The sequence below is a fragment of the Trachinotus anak genome, unplaced genomic scaffold (genome assembly GCF_046630095.1).
Source record: "Trachinotus anak isolate AG129_WGS33_773 ecotype Australia unplaced genomic scaffold, CSIRO_AGI_Tana_v1 ptg000013l, whole genome shotgun sequence".
In the NCBI taxonomy this organism is placed as follows: Eukaryota; Metazoa; Chordata; class Actinopteri; order Carangiformes; family Carangidae; genus Trachinotus; species Trachinotus anak.
Window position 1 is genome coordinate 18,104,027 of NW_027273864.1, and position 18,403 is coordinate 18,122,429.

Below are 18,403 nucleotides of genomic sequence, written 5' to 3' on the forward strand. Positions count from 1 at the left end.
AACACAAGCAAATGAAGAAAGCATTGTCATCAATTTGACAACACATGTTCATTTTCATTTATCTATTTGGTTGTGTTTGCAGCACGTGTCATCAAATTGATGAAGATGTTTCCTTAATTTGCTTGTGTTTTGTCGATGTGCATGTGTTTTCAGAAGCTGCAGTGTGTTGAGCTCTCTAGGCCACTGGAGCACTCCACCTTATACATCAGGCTCCATACTACAAGTCTCAAAAGAAATAAATCTGGAGGTGTGGCGTTAGAAAGCAGTGAACTTACCAGACCTCTGTAGCCTGCTCTTCATCTCTGCTTGAGGCTAGTAGCTCAAGGCTACATTAGCAACCACTAACATAACACAACCAAATCTCAGATTGAACTGTTGGCAGTCACGTTGCATTGTGGGTAATGCAAAGGCAAAGAAGAATGCACTGAATATCATAAATGATTCTACTGCATCAATTCTGATACTTTCTGTCAATCATGCGACAGTCTGTAACAGGAGTGCAAAGCTAAATGAGCGCAGTGCTCTAATCTAAGTAAATTGAATGTAGCTTATTTGACAGTGATCAACATAAAGAGACTATTATCAAATTGAATACAATGTCAATTACAAACACAACTGTTGCTTAAAGTGACTATAACAAAATTAAATCAAGCTATAAGCTATAATAACCTTTATGGAATTAAATAGCACCATATCACTGATGATACGGGAAGAATGCATGCTATTTATTTTCGGCAGTGTTGGGGATTATTGAATACATGCAAATAAACTCGTAGTTGAACCACATTTCGCAATAACTATTTCATCCTACTGTTAAGATATACTCAGGCAATGCATTTGTCGGTCCACACCACACACGTGACCTTTATGTAGAGCATGTGCAAAAGCCAAGGACGGGGGTTGCTCAATAGTCACACAGCTACAACGTCATCATGGATAAACCTCCTGAATCTCAGCCTGAGGAAGAATCACCATGGCCAAACTTAACCTGTTATTGTATATAAAGCTAAAGCTAAAGCCAAAGCTGACATTCTTAGCACTTCCCTGTGAATAGTGGGGTCTTTTACTTTTTTGGTCATGTTGTAACATGTAAAGTATACACTTTTTGCAATAATTTCAATGAAGTGGCATTTTTTGCTTGCTTCAAACTTTTTTTTTTTTTTTTTTTATACTATATTTTGGTCCAATTTCATATCACATGTACATTGTCAATTTCATCCTGTTTTTTACAAAGTAGTTTGAATTAGTTTTAGTTAACTAAACCAGATTTCTCCCTTGGGCAGCTTTGCTGTAGTTCAACTTCTTCCGGTGTGAAGTAATTGGTAGCTTACAAAGCTATGCTTTGAAAGTAGCATCCCCAACACTTGTTGTTCAATGAGTAAAGTTGCAGTAGCCTACTTCAGAAGGCAGCTACATAGAAAGGGTTTACTTCATGCACGCACTGTATTTCTTTGAAACCACACACTGACTTCCTTTTTCACAGGCATTTACTGAAAGCATTTGCACGAGCCATTTCCAGTGTATTTGAATACTCTGAAACAAATGCTTGTAGTTAGCTTACTTGTACAAAAATCCAAGTTTATTTAGAAAATCTTTATTCAGGCACTCTCAGGGCAACATGGTGCACTTTGAAAACAGAGAACAAAAAACATTGGCATGAACATGCTGTACAATACAAGTGAGACATCAATTATTTAATTACAGTTAGTTTCTAAGTTTTAGTTTTTAACAGTGATAGAAAATAAAGTACTTTTACTTTTAAGTACTGTACTCAGGTGCAATTTTCAGATTTAGTTAGTAGGTACATGCAGATTGAGATTTTGCCTTAAAAACAAGAGATGATGAACTTACAAAAATGAATAATAAAATAAAATACAAGACATACTGTAAGTAAGAATAAAACATGAGCAAGAATAACAATTACACATAAGTAGACTATAATAAAATACATCACACTGTGATTAAATCAATGGTTCCCAACCATATGGCATTTCAGATGTCTAAGAGATGTTACCAGCAAAGATTAATGATGATGATGATGGTTATTATGATGGTGATGATGATGATGATGATGATGATGATGATGATGATGATAATAATAATAATAATAATAATAATAATAATAATAATAATAATATTTCTGCAGAATGAGCATTTTTATTCCTGATGTTTTAAATACATTTCACTGTCAATACCTCTGTGTTTTCACTTAAGTAAGATTAGGCTCCTTTAAGTATTCCAACACAACAGCTGTTAATAGAATAAAGGTCAAGTTTAAAACCAAACTGCAGCTTTTTCCATCCTATGAGTCACATAGAGCAAGCCAGGTACAAGCCAAGCACCTATGATTTTAAGGGAGGTGTATCTGATTTCTCAGCAAAACAGAAATGAATGAAAAATAATGAGGGCAGTCTTTCATAACTCCTCTGATTGTACTAATCTGGGGAAAGTCTCCAGTGAGATATAAAGAACATGAAAGTCTTCACATTTACAACATGAATCTTTCCAACGGTTGAAATGAAGACATGAGAGGAAGGACTTCTCAGTGGGAAAAAGAGGCACATTTAACTCCACAAGGGAACTCCCCCAACCCCACATACTACTGAAAGTATGTTGTTGTTTTTACCATTACTATTTTCAGCTTAACAGATCTGTCAGTGGAACACAACTGAAAAAAACAAACATGATAAAAACAGAGACAAAAATAAACAGTTTGGATCAGTGGTACTGATTGTTACAACCTTTACTACAATACTGTTCACATTGTATATCTCTCAGAGACTTGTCCCATTAAACCATATCACATTATACAAGGTCAGAGGGCTTTAAAAAAGCAGCAATATAGCATATATGTGTATATATATATATATATATATATATATATATATACACACATATATAATTCATTATACAAAAGTCTGGATATCCAAATTTGTAATAAATATTAAGGTTAAACAGGAAGTTAAGTATTCTGAGTAAAATTAGGTTACTGAAGAAGGCAGACAAGGCAACAGCTTAAGCAGTAAAAGCTATGTTTTACTACTTAACTTTAAATGGATTTACAGTCTAATGACAGATAGTGAGGTATGATACATACAAACCTTTCAGATAATTCACCTGATACTACAATAGAATAAAGTCAAATATTGACCACATTGTGAATACAGAATGCCAGAATACCAGAATGTGAACGCAGCTAATACAATACAGATACGATACAGTGAATGATTTTTCAGAAGTATTTCTAGGATAAAACCAACAATATCAGTGTATATATGTAAGTGACATTATCCATATGATGAATATCAAATCTTAAAATTCACAGTAATAGTTGACACGTCCATGTCAAGCAAAGCAAAGCACAAAGCAAACCTCAAGGTTCTGGATTCAGTTTGAGAGAGGACAGACTGCCATCGCCGCTCTCCTCAACTGGCCTCCGGCACAATGAGTCTTTTGCTGAAAGCAAACAATAAAGCACAATTGATAAAAAGGTTCATATTTACGACACACTGTAAATCCACAGTGAAAAACACTGATAGACAGAAACTATTGGTTTTCACTAAAGAATAAAACCTGTTACCTTAGCCTGTGTACAGACTTTAACATTCAGGAAATATTCGAAGCTACAGCTAGCAACTGGTTGCTTTAGCTTAGCACTGAGACTGGCATTGAGGTAAACCGCTAGCCTGTCTCTGCCCAAAGGTAACAAAATGTGCATACCAGCACCTGTAAAGCTCACAAATTAACAATATGTCTTATTTGTTCAATCTGTACAAAAACTGAAGTATAAACGTGTAACATGTTTATAACATGCATCATTACTTGGCCTAGAGCAGCAACTTCCTGGAGTCCTGGGAATCTCACAGTGATGACCACACCCCAAGAAGTTACTGCACCTGGCCAGGACATAGTCTGACATCTAACCCTCTATAATAATGCAACATGTCATTTTTACACTTCAGCTTTTACATGAATTAAATAAACAACATATAACATTTGAGTTAGAAATGCTGGTATAGTAGATCGATTTTTTTTTTTTAACCTTTGGGCACAGTCAGACTAACTGTTTCCCCCTGTTTCCAGTCTTTGTGCTAAGTGTAGCTTCATATTAAGCATACAAACGTGAGATTGGTATGTTCTCCTCATCTAACTCTCAGTGAGAAACCGAATACAGTGTATTTCCCAAGTGTCGTACTATTCCTTCAAATGCAGAATCAGTTTACTTTTAATCCAGCAACATACTTTGTACCACTGGTTTTCTCTGCTCACAGGGAGTGATGTGCAGCTTGCAGGTCACAGCGGTCAGAACGAGCAGTCCAACAACTCCAATTATGAGGAGGATCATTCCTGAACAGGACAAAGAAGCTGCCAATTACAGTACATTATTTTTTAAGCAAAGGTTATGTCATAAAACAGTGGCAACATAAGTATTACCTTTGTGGTTGCCTGTGTTTGAAGGGGGAGACGGCGGTGCTTCTCTGCTTTTCTTTGTGGTGATTGTGTGTCCTGGAGGAGCTGTAGTAGTGGTGGTGGTGGTAGTATGTATGTTCTGAGCTTGTGTGTCCTCATGTGGACGGTGGGATGTTGCGCGTGTGATGGAGGTTGTAGTGATATCAGGGTTATTCTTCAACTTATTACAGATGACATCTGTGGTCTTGGTTCCGGTAATGTTCACTCCTGATTTACATCTGGGATGAAGGATAAAAGATAACGCGATAAACAACAGGAAAGTGTTTCAGATATTGTTGAGATTACATTTGATGTATCATGCAGGTACAGAGTATTTTAAAATGATATTTAAAAACACTGGAATATAGAGGACATACTCTTTCCATTTTCGACAGGGCGAGTTGATCATATTGTTGAAATATCCATCTTTACATTCTGAACACGACAAGTCAACTGACAAGGTAAAAAGAGTCAATCGTTAAAAAGACAATATCTGTGTCATATTGCATGCAATATTGTGTGGTCCTTCTACCTACCTCCCCTTGTTAGTCCAAAGCCTATGTCACATTTGCAAGTGGAAGAATCACTTCCCCAGGAAACAAAACCTCCACGGCACTCACATATTGTGTCTGTCTCTTTTGTGCACCTCTCTTTAGCAAAACTCCCCCGATCTACAACAATAAAAAAAAAGAATCTATTTATGAAATGCAGATGGCAGCCACTTCATGTGGAAACTGAAGTTGACACAGAAAAAAGTAGCTCACTTCAGCTTTTTCGATGTAACTTTGATGCAAAGTTTTGGCTCTATGAACAGATTTATTAGTGATCCTCTTACCGGGTGTGTGAAACACTCACCAATACATCAATACTCAATACATGAACAACATGAATTGTGTCTCTTTTTCTTTTTTTTTTTTAAAACAGAACTTCAACACTTACTTTCTTCACATGTTGTACATGGTTTACAATGTAGGGAAGCAGTTGCTTCAGGCTGGTAATATCCCTCAGGACAGGCTTCACAACGATTTTGGCGAGTTGCTCTTTGACCTTGATTTATTTCACAGTATCAAAAGACACAATGTACTTAATCACAGGGTTACTCTTCAACTCATTACAGATGACATCTGAGGGTTTGACAAATAAGCACATGACAAAAAAGATAGTATTTTACAGATTTAAGAAGAAAACCACAGTGTAGTAAAAGAAAATCATACTTTACCTTTTGGGCAAACTATCGCATCCAAATCAACAATGAGTTCATAAAAAATAAAAAAGAACATGAGACGTTTGAGCAGAACCATATTTGATATATCAGTGCTGACAAGTGCTTCTGTGCGTTCCCCTCGTGAGACACAAAAGAGACTGAGAGACAGAATGGGGAATCACCACTTTTAGACAGGACTGACGTGAAAAAACCCACGTGTTTTTAAGACTGAATCACATTTACATTCCATTTAACTAGAAATTTTTCTCTTTTTCAACAGGAAACAGTTTTTTTGTCACAAATTTTTGTCACTAATGAGTTAAACACCCAAACTAAACTTGTAATGTGTTAAAACATTTCACTTGTAATACTTTGCAAATAGGATTGAAAAGCAGGCATGTAGGGACAATAATAAAGATAATAATAGATTGCATTTTCCAGATGAGCACATGCATAGTTCTGTCTATGTGCTATCTGTTTTAGGATTTCATGGATTTTTAAATTCGCTGAAAATCTTAGATCACTTTTCCAAACCCTTCAGTCTTCAGTCCTTGTATAATCATTTGTGATATCCTTTTTTAATGTAAAATCAGGAACATATACGAGATGAACTGGGATACCTATATAATTATGCAAGTCAAGGGCAATATAGACATGTGAAAAAAAAGAAGAACAGATTAACAAATTAACAAATTTACAACAACAATTAACAAATTAACTGTTCTTTTACAATCATCGTCTTAAGTTGACGTTCAATTCCTCACTTTCCCTCTAATGTCTCAGTCTTCCTGGCTGCATGGGGTTTGTTCAGTTGTCATGGGAATAGAGATTGAAATGCTGATGAAAGCTTTGGAAAAAGCTAACAACTAGACCCTGAATGAATTGTGGGTTTTCTAAGGTACTGAATTATCACGGTTTGTATTTTCCTGCCACAATGAAAAATGAACAAATGCTACTTTTTTCACAGGCACCTGTTATACACTAAACTAAATAAGTAGTCAGTAAATCAATTGTTCAAACAGCCCTGATTTTTCTAACTTCAAATTTTATGTTTTGAGGATGATACTGAACAAATCATTAATCATTGAATATGTGAGTTCTTTTGATCAATGTGAAATAAATAATCCAAATTTTAAGTTGCGTTCTATTTGTTATAGCATCATAAAAACTGACAAGATTTATTATCATTTTCCATCTGTGCCATGGCTTACACCATGATGAAAGTTTTTTAGGAAACAGAATGTTATCTGTCATGAGATACATCTTTAGAGCTATTTTGGTATGTTCACTAACCTTTATCTGGGCTTTTTTTTTTTTTCAGGACTAATAGGAAAATAGGTAAGACCTCTGTGGTGTAAGTGTCGGAAACTATGCAGCTTTATGTTGTTCTGCCGGTAAAAACAAGACAAGGTACCTTTGCATGAAGCAAATGGAAACAACCACATATTCTTGATCATTCTGCAAGATACAACCACACAAATGCTGAAAGCTCGCTTCTTAAAAACGGATGCTGAAGAGACACCTCCTCTCCAGTTTTTGCTGGCTGCCATTCAGTAAAATTATGAGAGCCCCTTTAAATAGAGCATCACCGAATTCCTAACATGTTCACATTTAATTGGTTGCTTGTAAGCTGGACACAACTTTGACTCTTTTTTGGCAAATGCATTAGACTCAAATACAAGTGTGGGGAGGTGGGTGAGGTAACATTTCTGTTTCTGCTCTGTGTGAAAAATATAGATATAAAAATCCTTAGATAGACAGTAAATGGTATATAGTTACCAGAGTTATCGTTCCGGTTCTGATCAGTTTAAATAAGTCCAAATAAATTAGTATATAGTATGTGTGGCTGCAAGACAATCGGTTTTGATTTGTAAAAACAGCCAAGTTATAGCCTCCAAATCAACAATGTGTTTATAGAAAGTCAAAGTGAATATAAGAGCAGAACCATATTAGTTACTTCAGTGCTGACAGGTGCTACTGTGCGTTTTCTTTGTGAGACAGCACAGAGACTGATCTCAGTCAATAACACCATTCTCAAAACAAATTGTGTGCCAGTGGGCGAACCCATTAAAAGGAGGAACGTTGAATCACGCAGTTTGGGTTGACAAAAACACACTGAGTAAAATTCAACATTAAAAACATTTCTCTTTACTCTGTCACTAGCTAACTGCATAGTGATCCCCCCTATCCATATATATTTTTATATATTCCTTCAGGTTGACAACTCACTTAACTGAAATTGCTGAAATATAGCAAAATGTGGATTGAAGTAAATAATACATTTGAAATAATATGCAACAACAGCTCTTGCTACTTCCTACAGTCCTATCAGATTTAACCTTTAATATCCATATCATAAAAGCGTAACAGCCTCATACTAAATGTAACTCCTAATGTGTTTCATGTTCATCACGAAAGAGCAAGAAACTACATTAGCAAAAGAAGAAAAGATGAGACCAAACTCACTCTGGCTTTCACTTTTCAGTCTAGGCTAAAAAATATTTATGCTCTCCATGCCTTTGAATGAACCTATCAGCATGCACTATTATCCACCTCACATGTTTAGCCATTTTGTAACAGTGCCTTTGTGCTGGCGACAGCCAGGATTGGAGGCATTAAATTTTTAGGTTGTCCATTCGTACGTCTGTCTGTCCCATTCACTTGAATGCAGCATCTCAGTAATGCCTTAATGGGATTTCTTCAGATTTGGCTCAAACATTCAGTTGAACCTAAGGATGGCCTGACAAGATTTTAGTGGTAGAAGGACAAAGTTCAGGGATATTGTGATCCATGTTCTTGTGAATGCTGATGATGCAGCAAGTTTTATGGACATGACTATGTTATTTTAACACCAGGCAAAAGGCCTATTCAAACTGTCACAAGCTTTTTTACATCGAGTCCCTGCAAGAAAAGCGTAAAATGTGTGTAATCTTCCAAAAGACCACTAGGTGGTGGTAATAGGAGACCGGCTTGAAGTGTTTGTATAATTAGAAGAAGAAACTACTCACGACTGCAAATGCTGTAATGCGACATGTCGAAAAACAAGCAGGATGAAATGCGGCACTACTGAGCAATACTTGATGTTTAGTTGTTGTTAAAAGAGAAACTGTCACATCAGGCTTCTTCCCAGTAAGTGCAAAGCAGTCGCCGTCTTTTCGTGTACTACTAGTTTCCCCTTTAACGCCAATTTCTACTGAAATACTTCTTTAAGTTTTGGTGAAAATCCGAATAATAACTGGGTTTCCACTGTGAAACTAGGAACTACACTAACCGCAATCTGTTACAGCGGGTTTGTCCAGTGATCCTGCCCCAAAAAAGCGATGCTGGTCACCGTTTTCTGCGCGCCGAGGGATCGCCCAGAAACCACCTTCGCCCTCGATGTGTCCCCAGAGCTGGAGCTGAGAGACTTTGTAGCACTTTGTGAACTGGAATCAGGAATCCCAGCTGGGGAAATTCAGGTTAGAGCCAAGCTCGCTGTAGCCACAGAGCTAACGTAGCTAATGGCTAGCTAGCTGCTAGCATGAATCGGGTTTTTGCTGTTTTGACTGACGCGCTGTTGCGAAACTTGAGTTATCAACAACGGACAAAACAACCGACTTGTGTCTCCAACGGTCAATGTCGGTCACAAAGTGTCCATTTTTTCTATAGGTTGCGTTAACCTAAGTGAAAGTCAACCTCACGACAGGCTAATTGTTGTCAAGTGGTTAACGGATGGGCAGCTGTACTTCGCATTACTTTAATAAGGTTAACGCATTCAACAAAGTTTGTCAAAATATAACGTTAGTCAACGGCTTTCTAACGTTACTCAAGTGACAGGGAGGCCGTTATCTGGACAAAGATTAAAGATTAGTGATTTCTGTATTTATTGGTTTGTACATACTAGTCGTAAGTATGTTTATTTGTCTTCATTCAGCCCTGTTGTCCTTGTTTTGCTGTATGTGCATGTGTGTTTAAGTACAGAGACGGACAGGGAGACACTAGAAAGTTTCTCCAACCAATCGCACAGAGTTTGAACAGTGTTGCATGAATAGAGAAACAGCCCCAGGTTCACTCCGTGTAATTTTTATCTACATTATTTGATTAATTGAAATTATCAACAGGCTCTGGATCTTGCGACCCCTGTCTGTTAGAGAAACCTTGAGCGTTTCTTTAAACTGTTTTAGCTCCTATTCGTTGTATTTTATCCAGTTGCTTTAATCCTTTGTGAGTCAAACAGCTAACACAAAGCAAACCCCAGGTAAGGTAGTATTAGTTAATCATAGGGTTGGAGAACTGTGAAGCTGCAGCTGTCACTTATTTTCATTATATTAACATCTCACAATTATTTTCTTTTGTGATTGATTAATCATTTAGTCAATAAAATGTTAGAACATAGTGAAAATGGTCCCCAAGGAGGTTTATCTGGCAATCAATTGAAGCAATTTGATAATTAATTGATAGTTTTAGTCACTTTTTGATCAAAGATATTAAACATTATCTAATTTCCCCATCTATTTTGTAAGGATTTTGTGCTTTACTTTGTTTTATCTGATAGGAAGCTGATTGTCTTTGGGTTTTGGATTGTTTATTGCACAAAACAAGCATGTTGATGGCGTCCCCTTATGCTTTGTGAAACTATTACAGAGTGCTTTTGCTATTTTCGGACATTCCATAAACTAAATGTCTAAAATAATCAGCAGATTCATCAATGAAGAATGTAAGTGTTTATTGCAGCCCTAAAATGTACATTAGGAACATGAACACACTCCACAACCTGATCCATTACTACAGCTTTAGAAAACAGGCTTTAAAAATACTTCACCTCCCTTTCATTCTTAGTACAGTTTGTTATGTTATGAAATGTGGTTGTGGGCACGCTGGAAACAGAAAGTGAAAATGCTAAATTGCACAAATACACTGACACATGACAAGAGTCAAGTAGCTAGCAATCATGTAACCTTGTAAATCTGGGTTAGAAGGCAGTTGTTCTGTCAGGTATCAAGTAATTGGATTGCCTAGTCATTGAAACTGTTAATTTCATTTCATTAAATGCTCTGTATTTTTCTGTGTCCAGATCACATATGTAGAACAGCCCCTAAAAGACCCCACTCGTGCCTTGGGGACATATGGTGTTAAGGATGGAGACGTGGTGGTTCTCAGGCAAGCTGACAGAAGGCCACCACCAACTCAGCCAGCCTTCCCAGGTGATGCACGTGTTTGTTAAAATTACATGAAACCTATCCAGGGGGCAATAGAGGGAAAGTAGGAGGAGCTGCTACTGGTATCCATAATGTTGTTTCACACCCAAATACAGACATCTAACGTATTAATGCTGCTAATTCTAGTTAGCGAGGTCGACCTGCAGGGTTTTTTTTTTTGTTTTTTACATGGGAGGGGTTGGCATCACAATCAAGATAAGTCATTGAAAGTATGAGGAAAGTAACAGCAATTTACAGGAAGAGAACACAAAGAAACAATATTGAAAAGATATAAAAGATTAATGTACCATCTATTTAGTAAGCAGAGTTTTTGAATGAAGTAGCCTATGATCTCACTTTTTATCTTCTCTGCCCCTTAGGTCTGCCCCATATCGACTTTCGTTCTATCACAGTCCCAGGCACCTCTTCTTCAACCAGTCAGCATGGTGCAATAAGGCCACAGCAACAGGCTCCGCAGCAGCAGCAGCAGCCACCACAGCAGCCGCCGCCGCCGCAGCAGCAGCAGCAGCAGCAGCAGCGTCCTGCACAACCTTCCACGCCAATGGCCTTTCGCGGCTCCTCTCCTCAGGGGCTGGACGACCCTGCCTTACTTCAGCAGATGCTACTATCCAATCCACATGAGCTCTCACTCCTAAAGGAGCGAAACCCACCACTTGCTGAGGCTCTTCTGAGTGGAGACTTGGGTAAACGGGGAAAAAAAAATGGCCATCACATGCCATGATTTGTGTTTATCGCCTTTTACTTTCAACAAGATGTAAGTCGGTCATGTTAATGTGACTGTCTGTTTCCTCAGAGCGCTTCACCAAAGTGCTGTTGGAGCAACAGCAGGATCGAGCCAGGAGAGAGCAAGAGAGGATCAGACTTCTGACTGCTGATCCTTTTGATTTGGAAGCCCAAGCAAAGATTGAGGAGGACATCAGGTACGGTCTACAGACTGTAGAGTTTGTTGACCTCTCTGTTTCACAGACCAGTCAGAGATTCCAGTGCATTAATTTGCAGTGTGATATTTGTGATTTTCATGAATTTGACTCTTTTGTAAGAAAGGAGAGCAACCTGTTCACTACATGCAGGTAACATTCTTGTTTAAAAAGTGAAGTGTCTTACCTTTGGCTTTGTGCATATTCCAGGCAGCATAATGTGGAAGAAAACATGACCATCGCAATGGAAGAGGCCCCAGAAAGCTTTGGACAGGTGGTAATGCTCTACATCAACTGCAAAGTCAATGGCCACCCTGTGAAAGCTTTTGTTGACTCAGGTAATGACCATAAAATTTGACTGATTGTGTTTTTACTACTTCAGATTTCATACATTTCACAAAGCCTAACATTCCCTATTTTTAGGAGCTCAGATGACCATCATGAGCCAAGCCTGTGCGGAGCGCTGCAACATCATGCGGCTGGTGGACCGACGCTGGGCTGGGATTGCCAAAGGAGTGGGCACCCAGAAGATCATTGGCAGAGTTCATTTGGGTTCGTGTCAGATTTTTTTAAAGTAATTAATGCAAGTCCATTCTAGTTTCCAGAAAAATGAATGGTGAGATAGTTGAGTTTAGCAAAATCGTTGGATGTCTTTGAGTCCACTTCCTATTCACTTGCAACCATAGCTATGGTTTGAAATATGTACTTTCCAATGATAATTGAACTTCCTGGATTTTTTACCATTTAATGTACCGTCCAAATTACACACAGATATAAAATATTATAAAATGTCACAGATTGTCAGAGATTGATGTACTCTGAGTAGAATGATTTTCCTAAATTTGATCTATTCCTTCAGTGGCATCAATAATCAGGCCTCTACATGACACTTCAGTGCAGCTGAAATTGCGTTGTCCTGTTGCACTCATCTAGCTCAGGTCCAGATAGAGGGGGACTTCCTTCCTTGTTCTTTCTCCATTTTGGAGGACCAACCAATGGACATGCTGCTTGGCCTGGATATGCTGAAGAGACACCAGGTGTGAGCCCCTTTTATCTGATCACAGTACAGTATTGGAGTGGAAACAGTTGTATAATACAGCGGTTACCATTTTTTGTTCGTTGTACACTAAATGTACAAGAAAGACGAAAAAGACCCAGGTTCAGTATTTGTCCTGTTCTTCTTATAGTGTTCAATTGACCTGAAGAAGAGCGTGCTGCTAATAGGAACCACGGGCACTGAAACTCGCTTCCTGTCTGAAGCAGAGCTGCCAGAATGTGCCCGACTGGCATACGGAGCAGAGGGGCGTGAAGATGCCCGTCCAGATGAGATAGCTGACAGAGAACTGGCAGAGGCACTTCAGAGATCCATACAAGAAAGCGGTAAGAAAACTGCCTCCCATATGTGCACTTCAGCCTGTTTTTCATTGAGCTTTTCCCAGCTCAGTTAGAACTACATTTGCATGTGCCACTTAAAGCTTCTTACTCTCAACCCCATTTATGCAGTCATCTGAATTTTCAGTCACATGATCATCTCATGTCATCACCACAGCAAATCAAATAGAATTAGAATAAGGTGAGGTCAGGAAATTGAAAGCTTTCGGATAAATATAAGTGTATATATAAGAAAGGAAGACAAATGAGATCTTTGCTGAAATCAAATCAAGCTTTTTGGGCCTTAAAGGGAAACATTCATGATTTTAAACTGTATTTCTGTATTAAAGTTACAGAGAAAACATCCCTTTAGCGCTTTTATTTCTATGTGACAGTAAATTGGGGTAATACACCATTAGCAGCTATACCACAGAGCAGCTTTCTCTGTGTCTTTTTAAACCCTGCAGGGGATCTGTTCAAAGTGTCTACCAGAGAAAAGACTGAACAGAAAGGAGACATCAGTGCTAATCAGTAGAACAAAGCATGTCTCATTGTCATGAGTACATTGTGGACTGTTAAACTTAGTCAGATTCAGTGTTGGACAACGGTGCAGATGGATGTCTGAAGAAGTGTGAGAGCAGCACTTGAAGCCACCTACAAAGACAAACAGAAATTAATATCTAGAGCTACAAAACATGTTAATTAGTTTTTTTTGTCAGAACATTACCCACATCATTAAATAAAAAAATCTGCAAGATTTCACAGCAGCAGTACAAAAATGTCTTTGACCTTTTCTCGTAATTATGATTTCAGTAAAAATGTCAGAATATGTTTAGTATTTTATAAACATGAGAAAATCATCTCGTAATCATAAGATTAGAATTTTGATATTGTGAGTAAAACATCCATAAATTGTTGGGAAAAAAATGTCTCAAATGAATGAGAGAATTTAAAGAGGAAGCGCTGCTGGTGATGAACAGATTGCATTTAAATTACATTGCCAGAAAACTGCTTTGTCCAAGTTTAGGTCCAGACATAGTTTTTGCTTTTCATGGGTATGCTTGAACAATGACTAAAAAAAAACCTGTGGAGTGTTTACATACTGATGATAATATCATCAACATTACTCAGCCACTTTAATAACTCCCAGTGTTTCAAACCAAAAACTTACACCAAGCATGTTAACAAAGTCCTGTGAGTCAAACGGTGACAGATGTTATACCATAACTCTTTTTCTTCTCAGATTTGTGAAAAAGCTTTCTAATGATTATGAGAAGATGATGGTCTCATAATTAAGAGTTTTTTAATTATTAAGAATTATTTGTAATGTTACATGAAACAGTGTTTGTATACTTGTCAGTAAAACTGCATGCTCCAATACAAACTTTGTGATGAAGGCAGTAGCTATGATATATCCCACAATATGTTTCAGTGCATTAGTGTTTATGGTAATATGCTGTTTTTTAAGGAAGTTTCTTGGTTGGTTTTAATTTACTGGATTAATATGTAACAGAAATTCTTGTTTCATTCTTTTATCCATTAAAACTGTCTTAGTTGATTTGTCCAGAAACGTTGAGGATATATAGCAATATTGCGACAGGCTTTTTAAAAATGAGAGACTGACTGTGCGTATGAGGTCTGTTGAGTTTTGCTTTGCAACATTCAAGATGGTCGAAACATAATCACATGTTTCCCTTTAATGCTTTTCAAGGCTTACAGTGACATTTCTGCAACTGCCACTGATACACTTTGTCTTTGCTATCACTTCCATTGGCCAGCCATGTCCTCTAATCGCTGCAGACTGCAAATGGATATTTGCAGCGGTCGGTTTAAACAGTTTTAGTCTTGACTATCTTATGACGAAGTGACTTTGATCAAACATCCTTCTGATGCGATCTCATTTGAGCATTCTGAGGTTTAGTGACAAGCAGTGTGATTACAGTGTGACCTCTCTGTTGGGACATAGGCTCAAGTTGTTTTTGGATGACACTTTTCACATCTGTGTGTGTGAAAAGGCTGATAGTAAGTTGCATGCCCCGTGTGTGACTGCTAACTTTCTCCGTCCCTTTGCATGATGTGTGTGGTGTGTGCCCTAACCCCTGAGCAGGACAGCACTGATGCATTTGGAGACAGCTGGAGAGGGCCCTACCAACCAGGTACTGCAAATTCACAACTCCATTGCCAGTGCTAAGTCCATTGCTATTTATTTCTTTTGTTTTGCTGTTATTTTGCTGCTGGATTGGTTAATTGATGTTGTACCTTCATACTTATTCATGTGTTTATTCTGATACTTATATCTGTTAAAGAGGATTAAGTAGCACATGTAACAAACAAATTTATGTCTTCGGTTTCTCCTAAGCTTTTATGAAAATGCACATTATTCAAAGTAGTGCTCCCAGACAAGATTGATACACATTCCAGCTGTTAATTCCCAGTTATATTTTCTCTTACAATAGACACTGCAGATGGACAAACTACCTCACCACAGCCCCCACCATTAACATTACCCAGAACCTTAGACCAAATGTCCTCATCCACCTCCCCTTCCCAAAACCCTTCCTCTGGCCAGCCCCAGACCCTGGATCGCTCTCAGTCTGCCCCGGCCGCCATGGAGCAGGCCTCAGCACCAGGGCAGTGCCAGGACCAACCTGGCTTTCAGGAGCTTCTTCAGCCTTCGTCCCTAGCAGAGGCTGCTGGTTCTACAACTCATCAGTTCCACCCTCACCCTCTGCCTGTCCATAGCAACTCTGAAGTGCCCCCTGTACCCAGTCCCTCAACAGACATCCTCCCCACACATACCCCTCCTGCAGACATGACTACGTTATCCCAGTATCCAGACGGTGAGGTACTTTGTACAGCCACAGAGGGTGATGCTGAATCATTTGAGGTAGTGAATAGCTCTATGCTCCCCCAACCAGAGGAACTTTCCCCCATTCAACCCATGGAGCAAGAGATGATTGAGTCTGACACAGCTGATACCACTGAAGCCTGTCCAAGTGTTCCTAGCCAACCTGACTCGGTTGAAATGGATTCCCCCACTACCTCCCATGGCGTGGTGACCTCTGAGAGGGACCAGCCTGAAGGAGAGCGCTGCTCCAGCTCCGACAGCATCCCCTCACTGGCAGCCGCTCTGATGGAGCTCCACGAGCTGCTAGTATCCAACAACTGTGCTCAGTCCCAAAACCACAGCACCTCCTGCTCCCCCTCACATCCATTCAGACAAGACACAGATGAAGTGGCCCCTGAGCCACGCACCCCAACGCCCGAAAACACCCAGCCTACCCTATCTACTGCCATTACAGCTGGTGAAGAACCAAGCGATGCCAAAGCCAACCATGCTGCTGCTGTGTCTGACGAGGGACCATCTAAGTGTCTTGTGCCTGACCCGTCTGGCCAGGATGAGCATCTTGGCAGAGATACAGCAGAAACTGTGGAGGAACAAGGGCCACCACAGCATCCAGATAGCTCCAGGGAAAGGGGAGCAGATGGGTGTGGGTTGGATGAAGCCAGTAACATCAGCATTTCTCCGCCTAAGACAGAGGTTCCTCCTGATCCAGGGAACCTGGAGTTCAGAGAACCTCCTGAGGGGCAGCAGGGGCGAGGGGTTGCAGATGGACAAGCCTCTGGCACAAACACCCCAGACACTCTTGGCCTCCAGACTGAGCAGACTTTTCTCAGCCCTTTGTCTATGGCAGTGGGCTCACCTGAGGAAGTCTCTAGCACCTCATCCTCCTCTGCCCCCCCTCTTGCTCAGGCTCCCCAGCCTACATCTGCAGCCCCTCTTCTCCCGTCTCCACATCCCTTTATAGAACAATTTCCAGCTGAGCACATCCAGAGAATCCAGGCAGCAGGCTTTTCTGCCAGGGAGGCTGCAGAGGCACTGGAACAAGCCCATGGGGTTGTGGAACTAGCTCTGCTGGCACTACTAGCCCGCAGTATCACTGTGCCCACCTAGACTCATAACCACTCATGCGAGTCCCCAGCCTCCCAACTCAGCATCTGTCTTATTTATACCTTGTTACTGATCCAGATGTCTCAGTCCCTTTTTAGCAGGGAGCACGTATAAACACAGGGAAATGCTGTCTCTTGGTTTGTCATACAGAATATCCAAGAACAAACAGGACAACTGGTAATACTTTTCTGGATATAACAGATATGTGAGGTGTGTTTGCATGCAGATGTTTTGGGTGCCCACCCATTTCATTGGTTTTTAGAGATTTGGTATGATAGATTGATTTTCTTTTTGTTTTGTTGTCCAACATTGACATATTATTAAATGCCCAGTGTGTGACTGGCTCTTGAACCATTAAATATTGTTATAATTTCCCCTTTAGCATTTCATGGAACTGTTATGCAAGAGTATAATTTGTGGAGCATCCATAAAATAATCTAAGAATGGAGTAGTTCTACTTCTACTCCCCATGCCAGAATAACAACGTCTGGTCAGCTTTAGAAGTAATGTGGATAATTGAAGCAATTTGCTGGTTTAAAAAATAAATAAGTATCATGTTTATTTTTTGTTTATAGCCCCTTCAATTCACAAATCTGAACCCAATTATGGAGAAGCTACATTGTGGGAACTACTGCAGTTTAGAAAGGTTGATCATTTTTGATCAAGTTTACAAATAATTTCTACAGTTGAGTGGAAACCCCTAAATTCACAGCCATTATCACACTGAAATATCAAGTGAGCCACAAGTGTGTTTGTTGAAGTATGATCATAGATGGCATTTTTTCAAAATCAGTATGTATATTACAGAAGGTATCTTGTACTGTATGTATCATTCGCCACAGTTTGAAAGCCTTGCCATGTGTAGATTACAAAATTGTTTGTAGCTCCTGTTCAAAAAGTCCCATTTTGTGTCAAATCATCATAGTGTGTGTGTTCATACCTTATAAACATCCATTTTCATTTTGTAATCTGTTCAAATATGGCCATTCACGACTGTCAAATGTTTTGTCAGTACGTCATATATCAAGGATTTTAATGGCTTTATTTGAGTCATACCAACAATGTTCAGGCAGATTGAATTATTTACTTTTATCTTGTATGAAATTTTAAATTGCAAATAAAATGGAACTAGTATTTGTATACCGTGTGTCATACGTCATTTGATGGGTCCAGCTTCTCAAATCTGAGAATTTGTTACTTTGTCTTGATGACAGAAAACTGAGTACTCGATATAACACATTTTTTTTTTGAAGATGTCAACTTGGACTCCAGGAAATTGTGATGGTGTTTTTTCAGGTGATCAGTTACATTA

The 18,403-nt window shown here is 39.1% G+C and overlaps 2 protein-coding genes across 6 annotated transcripts; one reads left to right on the plus strand and one right to left on the minus strand.

Moving 5' to 3' along the window:
• Window positions 1-1,207: 1,207 nt before the first annotated feature.
• On the minus strand, window positions 1,208-6,978 carry LOC139631230 (tumor necrosis factor receptor superfamily member 1B). 2 transcript variants are annotated; one of them, XM_071495264.1, is made up of 7 exons: window positions 5,669-6,978; window positions 5,389-5,496; window positions 4,986-5,120; window positions 4,827-4,902; window positions 4,435-4,688; window positions 4,270-4,347; window positions 1,208-3,456 (listed from the first exon to the last, which is right to left on the minus strand). In XM_071495264.1, exons 1-7 carry the CDS (start codon window positions 5,748-5,750, stop codon window positions 3,374-3,376), a joined length of 816 nt encoding a protein of 271 aa, XP_071351365.1. In that variant the 5' UTR covers window positions 5,751-6,978; the 3' UTR covers window positions 1,208-3,373. The 2 variants fall into 2 exon arrangements, with proteins under 2 accessions (XP_071351365.1, XP_071351364.1); XM_071495263.1 differs by having other exon boundaries at window positions 1,213-3,456; window positions 4,243-4,347.
• Window positions 6,979-8,641: 1,663 nt separating this feature from the next.
• ddi2 (DNA-damage inducible protein 2) lies at window positions 8,642-18,231 on the plus strand. Of its 4 annotated transcripts, XM_071495260.1 has the most exons (11): window positions 8,642-8,782; window positions 8,940-9,111; window positions 10,707-10,836; window positions 11,211-11,534; window positions 11,645-11,771; window positions 11,979-12,106; window positions 12,192-12,320; window positions 12,702-12,805; window positions 12,956-13,148; window positions 15,247-15,295; window positions 15,596-18,231. In XM_071495260.1, exons 2-10 carry the CDS (start codon window positions 8,974-8,976, stop codon window positions 15,255-15,257), a joined length of 1,284 nt encoding a protein of 427 aa, XP_071351361.1. In that variant the 5' UTR covers window positions 8,642-8,782; window positions 8,940-8,973; the 3' UTR covers window positions 15,258-15,295; window positions 15,596-18,231. The 4 variants fall into 4 exon arrangements, with proteins under 4 accessions (XP_071351361.1, XP_071351359.1, XP_071351362.1 ...); XM_071495258.1 differs by lacking the exon at window positions 15,247-15,295; XM_071495261.1 differs by having other exon boundaries at window positions 8,738-9,111.
• The last annotated feature ends 172 nt before the right edge of the window (window positions 18,232-18,403 follow it).

Excerpts from the sequence above, each read along its gene's own strand:
- ddi2 (XM_071495258.1), top strand. The coding sequence starts at position 8,974 with ATGCTGGTCACCGTTTTCTGCGCGCCGAGGGATCGCCCAGAAACCACC. Across the intron at positions 9,112-10,706 it reads TCCCAGCTGGGGAAATTCAG|ATCACATATGTAGAACAGCC; the intron begins GTTAGAGCCAAG and ends TTCTGTGTCCAG. Across the intron at positions 11,535-11,644 it reads TCTTCTGAGTGGAGACTTGG|AGCGCTTCACCAAAGTGCTG; the intron begins GTAAACGGGGAA and ends CTGTTTCCTCAG.
- LOC139631230 (XM_071495263.1), bottom strand. The coding sequence starts at position 5,750 with ATGGTTCTGCTCAAACGTCTCATGTTCTTTTTTATTTTTTATGAACTC. Across the intron at positions 5,121-5,388 it reads ATGTACAACATGTGAAGAAA|ATCGGGGGAGTTTTGCTAAA; the intron begins GTAAGTGTTGAA and ends TTATTGTTGTAG. Across the intron at positions 4,689-4,826 it reads CCCTGTCGAAAATGGAAAGA|ATGTAAATCAGGAGTGAACA; the intron begins GTATGTCCTCTA and ends CCTTCATCCCAG.